Consider the following 20592-nt stretch of genomic DNA (forward strand, 5'->3'; position numbering starts at 1 on the left):
TTGCAGAAACCCTGATTTGGCAGGCAGCTCCCATATTTGCAGTGCTGAGCTTGCACAGCACTTCCCTTCTGTTCACAGGCAATCCACACCACCCCTGTCGGACCAGCCACACTGCCAATTTTAAATGGTTTTCATTTTTCAAGTAAGCCTTAGCAAATTGCATTAGACACTTCCTCAGGAATACTGAAGCCCTAACAGTTTATCTGTTAAAAGGTTTTAAACATTGGCCGGTGTTTCCCCTTCCACATTTCCCAGCTGGACTGTGACAGGATAACACAGGCTTGAGGGATGCTTTGTGTTGTGTGTGAAATGAGCTGAGCTGTGTGGCTGCTCTCTGCACACACACCTGCTGCTCTGGGCATGGCACCACAGCCAGGAGGGGTCCCAGGAGCAAACTGCAGACAGGGAAACCCCAGAGGGCAGCAGGGCTGGGGTGGGCAGGGCAGGCTGGGATGCATGGAGAGCTCTGCTCTCTCACAGCTCACAGGTGTCTGTGCTCTGTTCTGGGACAAATCCCTCAAAACACACTTGGAAGTGCAATCTGGAAACTGAGACCTGGGCTACCCCCATACTGCACTTCCCAACCTGCATCCTGCAGCACATCCCAAAGAGCTGAGTTGAAAACAGACCTTCAGTCCAGCAGTCTGTGCTGGACCCCTGTCAAAGGGCCACCTTTATAGCAGAGCTTATGGGTAATGATCTTCTACAACTCCCCTGGACTCTACTCTCCCATGAAATCCCTCATCTGCTCTGAGTTTGAATTAAGCTGTTCATTCAACAATTAAATTTTCTAACGTTGTGAAATCTTGTCTGTTACTGGCAACAACACAGAAACACACAAGCAGGAAAAAAGCAACAAAATTGCTTCTATTACTACAACTTTTAAAATGAGCTAAGAAACTAACAGAGAAAGATACTGTATAAACAAATTGATTTAATTGCACTACGTGAAAGAGAAGGCAGGTCTTACTGAAGTGGAGCAGTAGACACAAGCCAGAACAAAATTCCTCAAAGCAATGACATATAAATATTGAATAAAATGCAAATGCCAACTCTGCAGATGGCTTTGGGAAAAGCAGCCGCTCTGGCTGCAAGTATGTTTCAGAGAATACACCACAAAACCTGGAAATCTGCAAAGCCAAGGAGGAAATCAGTGAATAATCCACTAAAGGGAAATCCCAGTTTCCACAATAAAGCCCAGGGATTACAAAGACATTTCTAAATCAATGAGGAATGGGATGAGACAGAAGACTGAATGTCAGGATTTTGTTTTCCCCTTAGTATCACATACTGCCATAGCAGGCTTACACCTACTGCTGGCCTTTGGATACCAATTTAGATATTTAACTGGGGTGTTAATCTTCCAGCAAACTAATTTAATACCATCTCTGTAGCCATTACTTTCTTCCTGAGGCCTTTGCAAAAGGCATTCCCAAGAGATTTACATATATGATTGCCAATCAAGTGAGCTGCATCTGCTCAATTTGCTTCTTGCCTTTTGCTCAGAGAACCAGCTGTACAATTCACTCACAAAGCTTCTGGAGCAAAGCAGGAGAGGATTTTGTTAATCTGGATTTGTGAGCCTCAAGCTACTGGTTTAAAATTCCATGATGAATCTGTGTCACTGTGTATTTCCTTCTCCCTTGGGAAAAAAAAGGATGGATGTATGAAAACCAGGCTTCTTCCTTTTAACCATAAGAAGCTACCAAAGAGAAATAAATGAAGAGAATTTGGCATCACCTTACTCAGATAACCAAACCAGCCCACACCAGCAGCTTTATGTGATTTGCAGGGTGAGAATAAGTAATATATATATATTAAAAAATAGCAACCAAGCCCCTGAATCAGACACACAATACAGCATTTCTGTGGGTTGCTGAGGCAGGAGAATCACAGTGGATGCAAACAAGGCCACAGCACTGAGACATGAGACAAACACAGTGTCCTTTGCAGGACAGCTCTTTCAGAAGTTTGCAGGCTGTCCTCTGAGAGGCTGAGAGCTCACAACCTCTCTGCACCCAGTGTATCCAGCACTATTCTCTCCAGCAGGCTGAGACAGAATGTACCAGTGTCAGCTGGACAGCAGGCACCTTCAAAGTGGTGATGTTTAACACAGAGAATTGGAACTTTTTCTTACAAGAAGTATTTTTCATCTACAGGACTGGAGATGCTTAATGTATGCAACCAACACCAACTGGATCTTTCATACAGAGTAATGTGCCAAGAAACATCGAGTTCCTTCCCCTACAAACATATTTCCTTGACTTCCTTTGAAGGAAAAGCTATCCCAGTGTGGACTGGGACCAGAGGACACGCCAAAAATCTCATAGCAAGTAAGAAGGGAAGCAGGAAATGACCTCCAGCCACTCTGCTGCCCTTGCCATGCATCATACTCATCACTGGGCACCTCAGTGTATACAAGAGGTCTCAGGGAAATCAATTCTAAAACACACAATACAATTAATCTGGAAAGGACACTGGGCAATACAAGCAGGTTTGTCATCGTGCCTTGTGCCAACTAAGCTTTCAGGCTTTCAAACCTAGCACTTTTCTCACTCTCAGGAGTTATTTCTGCTATGTGTTAAAAACACAACAAACCCCAAGGTATTGACACATAATACCAAGAATATCAGAGATTAGTACAATGCAGTATGTTTAGAATTGCAGAATTGTTAATGTAGATTAAAGTGCTTTGCCAGTAATCACTCACTTTCCTGATGGAGCCACATGGCTTTTCTTTTTTGCTGCACTCCAGCGCTGCCAAGCTGCACAGCTGGTCCCAGGGGGGGACATTGTGGGGACAATGACAAGTGCCATGAAGCTGCCCTGGCCCCAGCCCCTGACTATGGCACACAGAATGTGCTCTGGGAGGGTGCCAGAAATACAGAACTCTGTGTGCTGAGCAAAAGGACTGGAGCTGGGACTCCCTTCACACAGCCAGGGGCTGGGGCAAGCAGAGAAAGCAGGTCCAGCAAGACTCCATGCCCACAGTGCCATGTGTTCTCTGGAGCATCCCCTGGGGGCATTCATGGGGCTGGTGGGACTGGGATGGGCAGCCCAGCAGCAAACACCCACAGCCCTACAAGGAGCTGATGTCCTCCTCTGGTGGGGTGAGTCACACCAGAGGCACACAGGCTCTCCTCAGCAAGCACTCAGGCACTGCACTCTGGGCAAGTTGCTGGTAAAACATACTCATGTAAAACCAGTTCTGTAAAATCCCTGCTCCTTACAGACTGCAGCATTCCTGAAGAGGGTATCTGAGAAGGGACAAAAAAACTAGGGACTGAATACCACTGAGGCAATAAAGCTAAATCCACTATTTAATAATCTTTTCCAATAACTGTTGCATGTTTTTTTAGAAGTACTTCTGAGAGATTTCTACATTTCAAAACAGTGAATGGGTGACTATGAAAAATTTTCTCTAGACAGAAGGTAAAGTTTGAATTTTAAAATTAACGTCTACACAGTGGAAAAAAAAACAAATCGGCACAATGTTACGTTTGTCTTAAAAAAGAAAAAGAAAGAAAAAGAAAAAGAAAAAGAAAAAGAAAAAGAAAAAGAAAAAGAAAAAGAAAAAGAAGAAGAAGAAGAAGAAGAAGAAGAAGAAGAAGAAGAAGAAGAAGAAGAAGAAGAAGAAGAAGAAGAAGAAGAAGAAGAAAAAGAAGAAGAAGAAGAAAAAGAAAAAGAAAAAGAAAAAGAAAAAGAAAAAGAAGAAGAAGAAGAAGAAGAAGAAGAAGAAGAAGAAGAAAAAGAAGAAGAAAAAGAAAAAGAAAAAGAAAAAGAAAAAGAAAAAGAAAAAGAAAAAGAAAAAGAAAAAGAAAAAGAAAAAGAAAAAGAAAAAGAAAAAGAAAAAGAAAAAGAAAAAGAAAAAGAAAAAGAAAAAGAAAAAGAAAAAGAGCAAACAAAACAAAACAAACCCCCAAGAGTTAAAACTCCCAAACCAGTAAAATTTTATTATTTTGGAAATATGCTCTATCTAAAGTAAATATTTTAAATATTTATTATTAAACATTAGCAAAGATCACTTTGTGGAGATGGATGACATCATCAAGGAGTTTTATAAACTGTCTCCATTACTGGGTAGCTACTCTTCAGCACTAACAGCACAGCATATTTGGTGCAGTGTAGATTTTCTCTTTTTTTTTGGTAGAATATACTTATTTAGTGCCATAGCAGAAGAAGCAATTAGCTGGCATTTCACGGGGCAATCTCCCAAGAACAATCCTGAGACAAGAGCAGCTCCACCACAGACCAGGCCCTGGAAGGAGAAGCAGCTGGGTGCCCCTGCAGACCTGCAGGTGTGCCAGGTTGCCCCACCTGAGACCTTCTTGCAGGTTTTTCTTTCCCACGAGCAGCCTTGCCACTCACAAATGCTTCTTCTTTTTTATTGCCTCTGCCCTGACAGCCAAGCTCTTGGCACAGATGGTCAGGACCACGATGAGGACTCCAACCAGGAAAGTCACCACGGGCCAGAGGAAGCAGTGCAAGAGAACAGTCTCATCGTGGGTGCGCTTCAGCATCACATCATCCGGCCTGTGGAGGAGGAACAGCAGGTGGAGAAAATACAAATCAGCATAAAATCATCAATGCATCATGAGTGGAAGTCATCTAACATGGTAAGAGTAAAGGTGCTTTATTTGCCAAAGTGTTAGAAAATTATTAGGTGGATCATTTCATTCACTGCTTGCATTTGCCTTTTTATCACCAACACTCATTGCAGATTGTGAGAGCATTCCCCTTGCAGTGTTTGCAGGCTGACAAGTCCATTTGGATTAAAAAATAAATAAAATTTAAAAGAAAGAAAGAAAGAAAAAAAAGTGTTGGTGATTTACATCTTCCAGGGAATGTGGTCATCAAAAACAGCCATGAGAGATCCAGTAGCACACTGACTGTGGATTGCTAAAACATAATACCAGGCAGCATTTATACATACCTACCCCAAAAGTTATCAGGTCCTGTGAAATGGATTTAAACAGTAATTAAATCTTTGCTTTTGGCTTTGAGCACTGATATGTCCATGGAGCTACATGAGGCTCCTGATGAAGCAAGTCCTGGCTGTGGTTTGGGTCTGGGCAGGGAGCTGGTCCCTGTCCTCAGCACAGGGCTGCTGCTGGCCCAGGCTAGCCCAGCAGCTGACAGGCAGCAGCCTGCACAAAATCCATCCCAACAAGGACTACAGCCTGTCCTGGGGTGGCCAAGGCTCCCAGCTCAGCTCCTTCCCAGCAGGGGCTGTTTCAGCAATAAACTGTGGTTTGGGGCTGCAGACAGCAGTGCCTCTGTAGACTTGAGTAGGCTCCCATCAAGGTCTGAACCTCCTTGCCTCCACCAGCAGCATCTAATACACACTCAGGGTGAGGTCTGTGAGAGGTTTATGGATTTCCAAAGGGAAATGGAGAGAGGAGGAGAATTGCAGCAGAAGCATCTCAAGACATTTGGAAATTTAGCTGTGCCACATGTCTGAAAGATCTGCTGTCCATCTGCCCCTTCCAAGTCTGGGATGTTGTTTGGGAAATGTGATGGCAGGTTTTCCTCAGCTCTGACTCTTTCTGCTCTCCCTTGCACTTTAATATTTATTAAATCAGTCCCATGACATTTGCACTTTGCTCTTGCTGTCCCATCTATAGCCAGAGACACACAGTCTGCTGGAAAACTATATGCAAAGGAGAGAAACAGAACTCTGTCCAATTAGAAAAATATCTATAGTCTTGACTCATGTTGGTACTCACTTATTGAGCATTCCCACCACATGCTGCTCTGTCAATGCCATCTGACACTTCTTGGAGCAGCAAACCTCTCAGCCTAAAATCCTGGCAACACAGGCTCATCCAGCAACACCTTGGGAATCCAGGTCCCCTAACACAGTGGCACATGGGAGCAGACACTGTTCAATGACTGCGCTGTCCCTCCCTCAATAGCTTTGTAAAAAAGAAAATACCACTGAGAAAGAATTCTCTGTCAGGGAAAAAGAAGGAATTCTTCCTTCACTGAGAAATAGAATGGAGATGCTTGCAAATCTACAGAGTTTTATCCATTCTTAAGGAGCTACTGGAGCCAGACTGCCAAGCTACACCTGATGCCAGATTTAATTACACCCACATTTGCATTTGGGGGTCTCTCACCCAAAGTTACTCTGTGGAGAATCCTCTGCTCTGTGTCAGCCTGAAAGTCCCCAAAGTCAGCACCATGCATCTCTCTTTGTTTCCATAGTAAGGAGCAGAATAAAACTCTGATTGTGAGCAGCTCAGCTATATAAAATTTGAAATTCAGCAGCATAAAAAGATATCAAAAGAATCCCAGGTGTATTCAGTAGTGCAATGCATGAATTCTGTGCAACTAAAATCCTCCAGATATATAAGCAGACACAGGTGGAGACTATAAATTGAAGAAATCAGTATTAAATTCATGGGTGCAAACTCACCAGCTTATGCACCTGAACAGAGACATCCTTTCACAAGAGGTATAGTGCTCCCTCACAGTTACTGTATCATCACCTGTGAATAACAATGTTAATTGGCAAGGAGGCCACACTCAATCTGCACAGCTCTGAACTGACTAGTGACATTGAATTTTAAGTATTTTTTTCAGTAGATGTTAGTTGAAAACTTGGGGACAAGTATAAACCTAGAAAATTGGACTCAATTAAAGGAAAGAAAGTGACTGGGGAAGGTAAGATATCCTATATTTAATGTTTTGAAAAACATGGGTACCTAAAAGGCAGCAGCAATGGATATCAAACACTCATTACATATGTGACTGTGACTTAGTAATTTAAAAGAGTTTCCCTTTTGGAAAAGAGTCAGACAAAGTCTTTAAGTCAATCCTGAGCTGAGGTTTAGCTTTAGAAGGGTATTACTGCTACTTTTAGGTCCAGCAAGAGTCCCTGCCCACTGGTATGGCCTCACCTTGATGCCTGTGTGCAGTTTTGGGTGCCACAATATAAGAAAGAGGTTAAGCTGTTGGAGAGCATAAGGAGGGACACAAGGATGGTGAAGGGCCTTGGGGGAAGCCTATGAGTAGTGGCTGAGGTCACTTAGTTTGTTCAGTGTGGAGAAGATGGAGGGGAGACCTCGCTGCAGTCACAAGGGGAAGAGGAGGGACAGACACTGATCTCTTCTCTGTGGTGCCCAGGGACAGGACCCAAGGAAATGGCATGAAGCTTTGTCAGGGCAGGTTCAAGTTGGATATGAGAAGAAGGTTCTTCACCCACAGGGTGGTTGGCCCTGGAACTGGCTCCCCAGGGAGGTGTCACTGCACCAAGGCTGAGTTCAAGAAGCATTTGGACAATGCTCTTGGGCATATGGAGGGACTCTTGGGAATGGTGCTAAGGGTCATTAGATGGATTTGATGATCCTTGTGGGTGCCTTCCAATTCAGAGTATTCTGTGATTCTGTGGCACTTGAAACACAGTAATTTAACTGCTTTGGGTTTGCTTGGCAAAGCTAGAATTGTGACTATTCCTGCTACTTTTTATAGGTGAACCTGCCTGCTCCCACAGTCTGAAGGCTTGTGGTTTTATTTGGAAACAGAAAAAGAAAGGTGCTCTGTCCCCAGGGGAAGACTTCTCATGGTGAAGACCTGTCTTTGCTGGAAAGCCTGAGAGCATCACTCCCCTGGTACTGAGGCAGTGGTGTTGAACCCAAAGGAGGCACATCATGCCTAGAAACACGTTTCTTTTCCCCATGAAAATCAGCAGATATAGTTAAATTTGTTGCCTTGCTCCTGTAAGTACAGTGTCTTTAATAAACCTATCTTTGCTCTGTGACTTTATACAGTACTTCAGTTCAAAAATGTTGGCAGAGGGGTTGTGTGTATTCTCCCTAAGCTTTGATTACTGGCAGTCTCTTCTTCCTAGCAATGCTGCCATTCAGGTTTCCAGTAAATGCAAAGCCTCTTGAGGGAATGCACCCAAAATCCTAACACCAGTTATTTATGCATGAAACAGTGGCAAAGGTAGTGGGACAAAAGGGGGAAAGCCCCCAGTGATTGCAAGCCATGCTCAGGCATTCAGACCTGGTTCTTGCTGTGAGCAGTGATGGCCACTGTGCAGCTCCACCACTGCCCAGCAGCAGTCCCAGGGTGAAACAACAAACAAACTGAAAAAAAAATCCCTGAAGAAGCCTTTGCCTTAACCCTGAAACCACAGCTTTCCCTTTCACTGAGCAGACAAGGAGGAAGGAATTTTGTTTTTATTGCCAAAAGGTGAGACCAGGGCTTGTTTTTTAACAGGACTTTGAGCTCAGGGCTAGACCCTTGTGGAGCTTTGAGCAGGGCTAACTGGATTAGTTGCATTATACAACACATCCCTGTTAGGTTCTGCCAGGTAGTTCAAACCAGATAAAATAGGCCTCCATCAGAGCCTTCAGAGCAATTACTGAACATCATGGGGAGAACTGCAGTGCAGAGATTACTAAAAAAGTCATGTAGGACCAAAAGGTTACAGGCACATAAACGTTTCAGTCATCACTTCAGAACCACACTGTGAACCTTATGCTGCATCACAATAGCTGACAGAGGTGGAGGCTCAGGATAGGGAAACCTTACAAATATTTTGTATTGAAACAATCTGGATTTAAAGATGTTTGCAACAAACTGATTTTTTTTTTCTCCACAGATATTCACATCCCTTCACTCTGACAAGCAGTTGTTTTTTCCCTTATTGTTGCAAGATGCAGAGATTCTCAGCTGGATGGCTGCCTGCAGAGGCAGCACAGTGTCTTACTGACACTGAAGTCCTTTCCCCATCAGGACCAAGCTCCACAGGTGGGGGGAATTAATGAATAAAACTGTGAAGTAACAGAGCAAACCAAGATTTATGTTCCAACATTTTATGGATGAGCAGCCCCACTACCTGAGCACCCTTGGCTTACACACATAATTATTCTGAGATAAGTGGGAACCCTGCAGGGCATCCCAACAACATACAGGTTGTCACTAATCACTTGACAGGGTTTGCTTTTCAAATCTCTGATGAATTTGTGTACAGGATCCTGCAGCAAACACAGAGGAGTTTAAAGCATGGCTGGCTCACCTGCTGTGCCACAGCAGAGGAAACAGAGAGTTCTTGTGTATGGGACAGGCCCAGAGTTAACAGGCAATAACACCACATAAATCAGCCACTAATTAGAAATTACTTGACACAGGTTGCTCTGTCTGTCTCTACATGGCATGAGACAGTGATGCATGAGCTCATAGCAGTCTTAGTTTCTCTCTTTCTGTTCTAGTTGTGGATGTCAATGAGACCTGGAACCTGAAGAAATGAAGTGACAGGATCTCCCCATCCTGTTCCTGCAGGCCTCCCACTTTAGGGCATGCAGCTGTGGACCTGGTTTGTGTGAGGTCCTGGCTGCAGACCCAGGACACCAAAGCCCTGGAGTTCTGTGCCTTCTCAAACCTTTGGCAACAGCCTGAGAACCTCATCTGAATCCATCCTTTCCTTTCAAGTCCGGGACACTCAGGGCTGGTTTCTGCTGTGCTGCACTTCCTTCAGGCTGGGATATCATCATATCAACAGGCAGGCACCTTCACCAGAGACCAGAAAAACAACTTCCCCTGAATCCCTCATCCCAAAGCTTGTCAGAGCTGAGTAGGACACTAAAGTTAAGTGCCTACAGTGACAAAGCAAAGCCTCACTCCTCAGTAAAGCACTGAGCTCCAAGATAAGCTGCACTTTGATTCCCTGAGATAAGGCAGCTAATGAGTCAGGCAGCTAATTGTGCTGGGCAGTTTGATTCACAGTAACTAAGAATGGTCAAAATTGCCAAGTCTGCTTCTCATCCCTTTTGAACTGTAAGAATGGCATCCCTTGTTTTCATCTTTTCAAAGAAACCTGTTGAAACCACCAAACTGAAAGGGAGGTGTTACCCAACAGTGTACTCTGCATGCAGCAACAGTTCTGACAACAAAGATGAAGTAAATTCAATGAACAGGAGATGATGTTCATTCATTGCCTGTTTATTTACCTGGAATTTTATTCTACTGTTTCAAAAGAGAGAGTATTAATATTACAAATACTACATTCTCTAAGGAACTATTTACTGTATGTTTTGCACAGACTGACAGAGAGCAGCTAGCTTATCCACACAGTGAAAAATATACTGTCAGAAAATATGCACACTTCTGTTTTGAAGGGAACAGATTTCTCTCTCAGTTTGTTATGGGTTCTTTTTAGTGCTTTGCAGGCTGCTTAGTCATCATTGCTCTAAAAGTATACCCAAGCAAGCACATTCCTAGTCAGCAGAACTTATCTCCCAAGGCTCATTGCTATCTCCAGAAGAAAATAGATGGTGCACACATTTCAGCTGAGACTATCTTCTTGATCTCTGGCATAGAGCCTCTCTTATCCTGTGTATGAATTGTTGTATGATCAGCAAAAGGCAGTGTTTCAAGGCAGTCATTGTGCTGGCAAGAACTTTTAGCAGTACAGGATTCAGCACCTTTAGGGAAAAAAGCCCTTCCTGAGTGCTGTGCAATTCTTCAGTTCCAGCTTACATAAATGTCAGACACTAGGCAGCATGCAGCCTCAGAAAAGCTTTGTCCTTGCTTCACCAAAATCTAATGTGAGAGTCAGCTCACATAGCTCTGGACACCTATCACCCTACACACCTTTAAAGGAGAGAAATAAACATCTCTTGGCACCTGACCTGTAGCAGGCATTTACTTTGGGGTAAGATACAGGGTTCCTGTTTCTCTCCACTGACTAAACAAGTTAACTTTCACACCAGTTTACATGTATCCTAACCAAGACTTCTCCTGCAGACAATCCCATGTTTCTGACCCTCCTGCTCACTTGGGCAGTGGGTGCTGCAAGCCCCAGTTCTCAGGAGCACAAGGAACTGGCAACACCTGCCTGCCCATAAAACCTTCATCATAACTCAGCTCCTGGTTACCAGATCCAAGCATGGGCACCTTGTGGACAAGAGGACTCCCAGGAAGGTCCCTGGCAGGTCTGATATCATCAAACAGTGCTGTAAGTTTTAACCTCCACATGCTGTAAACAACATTTCTTTCCCTTCTAAAGGAAAAAATTTTGCTACAAACTTTTGGTGGTGTCCCTCTGCAGGGGACAAGGGACAACAAACTCATCCTGGACATGCTGGCTAGTTCTGTAGTGTCTCCTGTTACAGTCAGCCCAGGACAAACCTGAAGCCCCCAGGACACCCACAGGACAGTCTGGCATTTCTCCACCTGCCATCCATTTTCCTCCTGCTTGTCCTTCTGAACTTAAATATCTGGTGCCAACACTCCCCCACTGAGCCCTGAATGGCACCTGCAAGTCAAGAGCTATTCCCTCATCTATTTAACTTCCAAGTGTTTGTGGGACAGGACTAACCTCCCCTGCAGCCACGTTACCTTTTATTTCCTGGCATATCACCATGGGAAAGAGGCAGGAGAAAGGACTCCCTCCCCTTTCCTTACTGGAGGAAGGAAACCACACATCACTCTCATACACATGGAAGTCACATCAACACTGGCAGTAAAAGTAAGAACTGAAATAGAAGGGGTTACAGCTGTAGAAGGGCTTTAGGTTACAGCTTTCTACTCTGCAAGCATGTATGAAACCTGGCAGATTTGTTTCTGTATATTATACATATCTGATCCATTAATCCTCTATGAACACAGTTACTGGGTTAGTTTGTAGTATTTACTATCTCCCCTTTTCTTCCATGAACACAGAAGGGTTTCTTTTCTGTAGAGGAAAGGAATGCTAATATCCACACCAGAAATCTGTCTTTTGAGTATTACAAGCCAAGATGCTGTTTGCCATAAAAATTGCATGTTTTAAGGAAAACTTTTCCCAGAGTTTTATATTTTTACTTCAAGTGGAAAAAATATTCCTTTCCTTTCTGTATAGCTTTTCATCAACAGAGCTGCCTTGCAAAGCTCTGCACTGAGCTCTGTGTAATAAACCACATTGCTCTGGAGGGGGGTCTCTGTGTGTGGATATACATATGCATGTATTTATTTATATTTTCAAACAGAACCAAGGGACAGCTGTTAAGCAGATGCATAAGCACTCCTGCCTAGCCAAACAGAGATTACTCACCTCAAGTGCTGGTTAAAATAGCATGTAAATGGTTGAGAACCCACTTTCTCTTTCCAGTATTTCTGCTTGTACGTGACATTCTCAGAGTTCTCCTGATCGTCTCTTGCACAGGGAGGGATGTATGAACACTGCCAAGACACATTGCAAAACAGAGTTACTGCTGTGCTCAAGAACACAGGGCATCACTTCTCTCTGTGATTTCCTCATGGTACCAGCATGACTGAAATGGACAGGGAATAATAAACAAAAGATCCAACAAAACAGAAAATAAATATTAACTGAACTTAAATTGCTAATTATTCTGTTCAGGTACTGGAAAAGAATATAGTAGCATTCAGACAGAAAATAAAGGCTTTACCATGTTTGTTCCACACTTAAACCAAACCATCTCATAACATCTTGGGGTTTGGAATGATGAATGTGAAAATGATCATTTCATTTTGATGTATTCCCAGCCAGATGCATGGATTGGATTTGAAAACTTCCTGTTTTCAGTGAGGCACATAATCACAAGGTTTGTTAAATATCATGCTAATAAAGAATCCAGAGTCCAGCAAGCTTTCCCAGGTGGTGGGATATCTGGCTGATGTCCACTGATAAAAGAAGTTATTCTTCCACTGTTACAACACAAGGAAAGAAGAAAAAAGTTCCCAGCCCTGCTTCAGCAGAAAGGTTCAGCATCTGCTTCTGCTGTACAGGAGTCAAGGGGAGTTGAACATGCAGCTGAGCTATCTGCAGATCTCACCCCCAGACATCTGCTTCAAAGCCCAGAAATCATGGGAAATTCCCAGTTTGGTGCCCTTGGGACTGGGCTTTCAGAGGCTCCCCTTCAGGTCACACACAGACACACACACCTTGTTTCCAGGTCTTTGACACACCACCCTAAAGTCCCAGGCACAGGCAGTTAAACAACAGGAAACAAACAGTGCCCTGAATCAAGTGTCAGCACTATCAGTGTCCAAGCACAATCCCTCTCATTTTTACTGAGCATCCATACAGGAGATCAAGACAGGAGGTGTTGAGCCACACTGAGTAGCAGAGCTTAACTGATCCTCCCACAGCACAGAGGCTTTTCACCCTTCAGGACACATGGACACCAAGGCTCCATTTGCCATTCCAAGGGCAAAGGAGAAACCTCAGCATTTTATTCCCCTGATTATGCAAAATCAGAACACAGGATTTATCACATACTGTTATTGCCATCTTAGATAACATTCCTTGGTCAGCAGAATTTTTGGTTTGGTTGTCCTCTTTGGAAGCATCAAACACCCCCCTTTTTCCTCCACACTCCCAGTGCACAAACACATCTGTGCAGCAGCTGGGCAGAGTCAGCAAATTTGGCACGAAGACACCTGAGAGCACTGCTGGCTCTGCTCTGACCCCCTGACACACCAACATGCTGCATATCCCAGCTGCTCCCCTCCTCCTGCTTGGCCCAGGGTCCAGTGTTTCCAACATCCCCCTCTCTGATGTTTTCCTACCTGGAGCTTTTCCTGCTCTGGAAATGGCACCATATCCCACGAGTTGAGCACTCACTGCCTACATCTGACTGGAATCACCGTCTGGCTCTTCCTGAGCTCCTAGCTTGTAGGTAGCCCCAGGTTTAGGGGCTCTAGAAAGAGCTCCCAAACCAGCCACTATTTAGCCAGCACACAAAATGCAGAACTAGACAAAACAGCTGAATACCAATAGACATTATCTTGCCTAAACTCACCCAGCTATCTCAAAACTCCTATTCCTGTGTTAATGGCTCCAGTACACATATCTCCCCTATCCTTTGAAATGTTTCTTCCTGCTGGCTGAGCCTCCTGCTGTCCTCTGCTATGAAAGTGCAACTACCCCACCAGTCCTGGTTAAACTGTCTCTGGATCCTTGAGACACCTTCCACCACCACAAAATATTACTTGAATCCTTCACAAAGTTCAGGACCTGGTGAACCCTTTGTTAGCCCCTTCTTAGTTTCAGGCTTGGAAACAACCAAAGAGGTCTCTTTCCCCAAGAGGTGTCCATCTGAACAGGCAAGTATCAAGCTTTAACAGTTTCCCAGGACATTCCATCACAGAGTGCTTCACATTTTTTCCCAGCAGTCCCCATGCTGTTAACTCAATATAAAGATATTAAAAACTGAGTTTTTCAGGAGAGGGATTTTTCTAGGTTTCAAGAGGGAAACACAAAGGAGACAACCGAAGGTCTTGCCATAAACTGATGTGGTCTTGCTGCTTCAGCCTGTTGAGGATTAGCAATCTTGAAGAGAGGAATAGTCCCTGTCCAAATATGAATCCCAGCCCCCCCCGAAACATCAGCTCAATGTGACAAAGGCCTTAAAACACAGAGAACACCCAAGGTGCAATCCCAGGGTGAGCACAGCTGCTGCACAAGCACTGGAGCTTGTTTGCCTCCCCAGGATGCCAGCACAGTCCCCACCAGCCCAAGGTGCTTTTTGTCCCTTTCCAATCCGTGTAGCAGGTGGATCTCTCTTTACTCAGCCTCCCAAGCACACTCCTGGGGCACTTTGCTTGACCAGCCCTATCACCCTCAAAGCAGATGCAGCAGGCAGATAAAAGGGAATCATATCCTCACAACTTTTGCTGCTGTGAGGTGGTGGATGAATGTGAAATAACTTCCACTTTGGCAGCAGGCAGTTTCTGAAACATCAGTTCTGTAGTCCTCCTTTACAAGACATGGCACGAAATCCTGGTGTCAAAACATAAACATGTCAAAGGAAAGCAAGCTAGGACACCAGTAAAAATGTCAGTGAACAGCTGATACATCTTTATACCAAGGCTTTGTAGGATTTATATCTGTGTTTGCTGCTGGATGCTCTCACTTCAGTGCCCCTGCAGATGCCTGGGAAGATTCCTTGTCCTTCTGAACACCTCACGAGGGCAGATACTCTTCCATATCACAGAGAAAGAACAGATGCATGAACTCTTGACTGTGGTTTAAGTTCCAGGTTTCATTTCATGCTTTTCAAAGATCAATTCCTGCCTAATCCAGTTTTTAATGGAAAAAAAAAAAATGACAGACTACAGAGACTATAAGACATGTCCAAGAAAGTTTCAAACACAAAGAGACATCCCAGACCAAAGCAGAAGCAAGTCAGCCCAATAAAAGACAAACCATAGTTCAGGAGCAAGAGTTCAAAGTCAGTTCCAAGTGACATGTGGAGGAGCATCCTCCTGGCTCCTGGTGATCTATGGACAGAGCATGTACCATTTGTTTGGTGTGGCAAAGCCCCAGAGCACATCTGGAGCAGAGATCCACCTGCAGCCCTGGTGGACCCACACCACAGCACAGGGATGCCCAGAGGAGGCTGTGGCTCTGAGGGGGCCCACGTGGGTGCAGGGTCCTGGCAGGACTGTGACCCTAGGGGGAACCCATGCTGGAGCTTCACAAAGAACTGTGGGAAGGACTCACACTGGAGGAGGTGATGGAGGACTGTCTCCTGTGGGAGAGACCCCACACTGGAGCAGGGAAAGAGTGTGAAGAGGAAGGAGTGGGATGTGTGATGAACTGACCACAGCCCACGTTCCCTCTGTGCCAGTGGGAAGGAGGAGGTAAAGAAAACCAGGAGTGAAGTTAACCTCAAGAAGAAAAGATGGGTAAGGGAAAGGCATTTTTAGATTTGATTTTATTTATGTAGTACCCTTCTCTGACTTAATTGGCAATAAAGCAGATTAATTTCCCTGAGTCAAGTCCATTTTTCCCATGACAATAGAGAGTGAGTGATCTCTCCCTGTCCTTATCTCAACCCACAAGCCTTTTGTTATATTTTCTCTCCCCTGTCCACCTTAGGAGTGACACAGCAGCTTGGGTGGGGACCTAAAGTCCAGCCAGGGTCAAACCACCACACCAAGAAATATATGAGCTACTTCTAACTTTGTGTGTGTGTCCATTCACTCCTGGGTTACCTGTATGGCATGGAAGGGAGGAAGCACTGCCACAACCATCCCACTGGGACAGGTTGGACTCACTCCATCAGTATAAAAAACTGCCCTTCCCAGCTGAGTGTCCTGAGGGAATTGGAGCTGAGCACCCTGTCTGGCTTCACCTGCATCTGTCAGTGCAGATGATGATCATCAGCACAGCCCATCAGGAGTGATCAAACCATGACCCCTCTCAGAGGCTCGAGGCAGGGAGTGGTGCCCCAGGTGAGACAAATGGATGAGAGGGTTTATCCAGGGCCCACTTCCAGAGGAATTGCTAGGCAGCATCTGCATAGTTTGTCTGTTGCAGGTACCAGCCCAAACACAGATCTGAATACTTCACCAGAGGCACCAGACTCTCACAAAATTATTGTGAAGTTGTATTTTGTTATGAAACTTCCTCTGCCATAGGTCATATTTAAGAGTCCAAAAACTAAGCCCAGATCTATTTGCAAGTGCACAGAAGAGATGACTGCACATCATCCTGTCAGGTGGAGCCATTGCACAGAGAAGTGTGACAGGAGCAGGGGCAGGTGTGGAGTGCAGACAAGGGGCAGCAGGGACAAGGATGGGGAGAGCCTGCTGCACAGCTGCTAACATCTGTCTTACCAGTCACTGCCCTAAAGGTTTCTTTGGCAAAACAGGGGGCAGCTTCTTCCAGCCCTACACTTAACTGCAGATGTAGACAGGGAAATGTCTGAAAAGGCAGAGAGCAGAGCTGACCTAGGCCTGTCATGCTCCCCAGGCAGAGCTGGCCTGGTCCCTGTGCTGGCTGTGTGCACCACTGACGTGCCCGACGGCCGGAGAGTGAGAGAGACAAATTGACTTTGGAATTAATCCTGCTTAACCCTTATCTCAGAGATTATTATTGCTATCAAGGCAGCTGAAGAAAGGCTACTGTCACTCCAATAAATTTCTTCCTCTGAGACAGCAATCAAAAAAAAAAATCCACAGATCACTCAGACTGAACACAAATGTAATCGTGTCCGTTGCTTTATATATACATTCCTGGATTAACTCTGACCCAGCTATATAATCTTTTAAGAGCTAAAATGAATCCTGGGCTGTACAATGATGTGATTATCTCAGAAAGTAAGAGAAGAAAAAAAAAAATCTTTTTACTGCATCTAGAAGATTTTTTCCTCACTAGAACAGACAGATTCATATCTGTGATATGTTTATATGTCAGCCCACTCTACTACAAAACGTAGAAGATTTGTAATCAAAATCAATCATTGGGGATTTCTGGGGGGAGTGAAGCTGCCAACTGATTTAGTATTGTTGTGTGTTGTAAGGAGTCTGAACTATTCCTTTTCCACACTATTGATTTACAGGAAAAAATTGCTACCCTGTAAAGAGAAGCAGTTAATCATATAGTAAAATTTTAAACCTGTTCAAAACAAAGTTTTTTTTATTCCTTCTAGCCAGTTGGAACTGATTAACATGTTGTATGTATGTCTAAGTGCATGAACACAAGGAAGCATAGTGCAAAAGTAGGGAAAATAACTAGAGCACATTTTTTTTCTACACAGTTTTCCACTGAGATAAATTCAATTACTACCAAAGAATACAGTTACGTAAAAAAAATGAGTCCTTTCTGCTTGGTCACGTCTGGTAAATCAGATTTAATCCTCAGCAATCAGTATCCCAGAGTAAACAGCCCACAACTAAAGATGCAAGATAAAGATGCACTAAAGGTGGAGTGTAAAAGAAAACAGATTATATGTGTAAAAGCAGGAAAGTATCACACTGCCAACAGCCCTGTTTTCGTATTAAAAGTTAACATAAAATTAATTGTTAAACAAAAATAGTTTTCTGAGTGACGTTTACAGGCATTAATTCTGAAGCCCAGAGTGCCTCCCTGCTGTTGCAATTCAGCCCCTGGGCAGGTGCAATCCTTCTCTTCCCACCACACTTCCAGAAAGGCAGAAAAAAATAGGGTCAAGAAGCAAAACCAGAACAAAACACAACACTTGGACTACTCAGAAAGGTGTTGCGGTCACGGTCCAATCTGAAAGCTGCTGCTGAGCCTGTGGATGCTGCCAGAGCTGCTGAGCCCAGGCTCTGGTGGCAATCAGCACTCACCTCCCACCTCCCATCTCCCAGCTGCCATCCTTGCTGGAGATGGCCACAGCAAAGCCACAGGGCCGTGCTCAGGGACAGCCACACTGCACCCTCTGCAGAGCCCAGTCATCTTCTCTCTGTATCAAAAGGGTGGCTTTCCTCCTGCATTTTAGCAGTTCCCCCTGCCCACCTGAAAATCAAGAGATAGATAAATCCTGATAGAGAAGTTTAGAGAAGTCCTGCAGTTTGGACAGCTAGGGCACTCCTGGCACACCTCTGCCACCACAGCCCTCTCCACAGGGAGCCTGGCAGCTGCACTCCCAGGAAAAGATTTCCAAAGCTCCCTCACAAGCCAGCATTTCATCTGCTTTGCAATCAGGCTCCATCCAGCACTGCAGCTTCAATCACTCATCACTTCTGAGCGGTGCCAACAATTTAATCCAAATCCTGTCAGATTTACCATCCTGCTACTTACTCTGCTGATTTTTACTCCGACCACCCTTCCAAGCTGCCAAGGCAAAAAAAGCAACCCTCAAACCCTGAGGGTGAAACAACCTGCCTTCCAAGGGATGGAGCACACCAGCTCAAGTGTGACTGAGGAGATGTGAGGCTGCACATCCCAACTGGACACCCAAGCATGCCTCCCAGCCCCTGCACAGACCCCTGCATCGTGCTTAGCATGGCCCTTGGCACTGTGTTACATCCACATCTTGATCAAAGGGCTGAAATTTCCTTCTCCAGTACACTCCAAATTTCAAGTTCTTTCAGGAGTAGGAGGATTCCGACACATCTTTTTCCCTTTCTCAAACTGCTTAATAAGGTCTCCTCTGCTCAAGAGCGTGCTGTCAAGGCTGTCTTTACCCAGCATAAAAAGAAAAAGCAGAAGGCAGAATAACTGCCTTTAACGAAAGAGAAAGCACAAGTCACACATTGCTTCAGACTTCCCCAGTTTGCTGAAAGATGCAACTTTCACGAATTCTTCATTTGCTCCCTGTTTCGTGTAGGTGATGGAGGAGTTAAGAATCCAAACAGCACGGCAGAAACTTCTGTTGTGGCTCGGTCCCTTCCCCAGCGCCCCGGCAGCAGCGGCTCCGTTAACATTGCTCCGTGCGCTCTGGGGAGCGGCGCTGCCAAGAACTCCGCTCTCCGGGACCGCAACTCTCCCGGAGCTCCGGACGGGTGGGAATGGGGCCGGCCGCGGAGTGTGGGAGTGTGTGAGAGTGTGTCTGTGTGTGTTTGTGTGTGTCTGAGTGTGCGTCTGTGTGTGAGTGTGCGTCTGTGTGTGTGTGCGTGTGTCATACCAAGTGTAGTATACAGCACAGTGTAATACAGTATACAGTATATTGTACATTATACACAGTATGTTATACCATGCTATACAGGATCACAAAATGTCCCGGTTTGGAAGGCACCCACTGGGATCATCAAGACCAGCTCCTGGTCCTGCACAGGACAGCCCCGAGAGTCACACCGTGCGCTTGAGAGCGAACACTTCTTGAACTCTGTCAGGTTTGGTGCTGTGACCGCTTCCCTGAGGAACCTGTTCCAGTGCCCAATCACCCTCTGAGTGAAGAACCCTTTGCTAATATCGAGCCTAAACCTCCCCTGAGATGCTGTATGTGTATATATATATATATATATATATATATATATATATATACATATACACACACACAAATATATATATATAAACACAGCATATAAATATAGATGTAGAGGGTATAGAGTTTACAGATTTACACTATACACATATACTATACTTTTTGCTGAACAATAAGCAACAAGCAGAGCAGCATTTCGGACGGATGCTCCCCCACCTCGCTTAGCCCCCGCTGCCTCCCAAAAGATAAAGCCGCGCACCGAGCAGAGGGCAGGCACGGAGCTCCGCGGCGGGACCACCGCCCGCATTTCGGGAGGAGCGCGCCCGGGCTCTCACCTTGGGGTTGGTGCGCAGCTGCCGCTCGTCCTCATGGAGCAGGGCGGGCGCGGAGGAGCGGGAGGTGCGGACCAGCACCTGCAGGCAGGGGTAGCGGGCGGTGCCGCGGCAGGCGGCCCCGCAGGAGAAGGTGCAGGCGAAGCGCTCCCCCAGCTGCCGCACCGCCAGCACCGTGCAGTTGGCGGAGCCGCCGCCGCCCCGCTCCTGCAGCGCCGGGCGCAGCCAGCAGCAGCCCAGACCCAGGAGGGAAAGCAAGCCGGCGGCGATGAGCAGGAAGCCCAGCCGCATGCTCTTGTCCTCCGCCTCCGTGTACTCGTAAGCCGCCCGGCTCCTCGCCATCGCCCGGCTGCCGCTGGCATCCGCCGCCGGGCATCAGCCACTGCCATCGGCTAAAGCTCCCGCCGCTCCCCGCCTCCCTCCCCGCCTCCTCCGAGGCTGACTGCGCGTGTAACCAGCACGGGGAAAAAAAAAAAAAAAAAAAAGGAAAAGAAATAGCTAAATAAATAAAATGCAAATTTAATCCCGTCTGACCTAATTCAGGGCCCTCCGGGGGTGGAAAGGGACAGCTTGCAACGGGATTATCTGACCCTGGAGCTTTGCTGTGTGGAGGGCTAGTCCGGATT

General features: G+C 45.5%; 1 protein-coding gene across 1 annotated transcript; it reads right to left on the bottom strand.

The window, feature by feature from the left end:
* Positions 1 to 3183: 3183 nt before the first annotated feature.
* On the bottom strand, positions 3184 to 20341 carry KCNMB4 (potassium calcium-activated channel subfamily M regulatory beta subunit 4). Its single transcript, XM_056515996.1, has 3 exons — positions 19970 to 20341; positions 12044 to 12171; positions 3184 to 4533 (listed from the first exon to the last, which is right to left on the bottom strand). Exons 1-3 carry the CDS (start codon positions 20306 to 20308, stop codon positions 4365 to 4367), a joined length of 636 nt encoding a protein of 211 aa, XP_056371971.1. The 5' UTR covers positions 20309 to 20341; the 3' UTR covers positions 3184 to 4364.
* Positions 20342 to 20592: the final 251 nt, after the last annotated feature.

Source organism: Oenanthe melanoleuca, chromosome 1A, assembly GCF_029582105.1.
Source record: "Oenanthe melanoleuca isolate GR-GAL-2019-014 chromosome 1A, OMel1.0, whole genome shotgun sequence".
In the NCBI taxonomy this organism is placed as follows: domain Eukaryota; kingdom Metazoa; phylum Chordata; class Aves; order Passeriformes; family Muscicapidae; genus Oenanthe; species Oenanthe melanoleuca.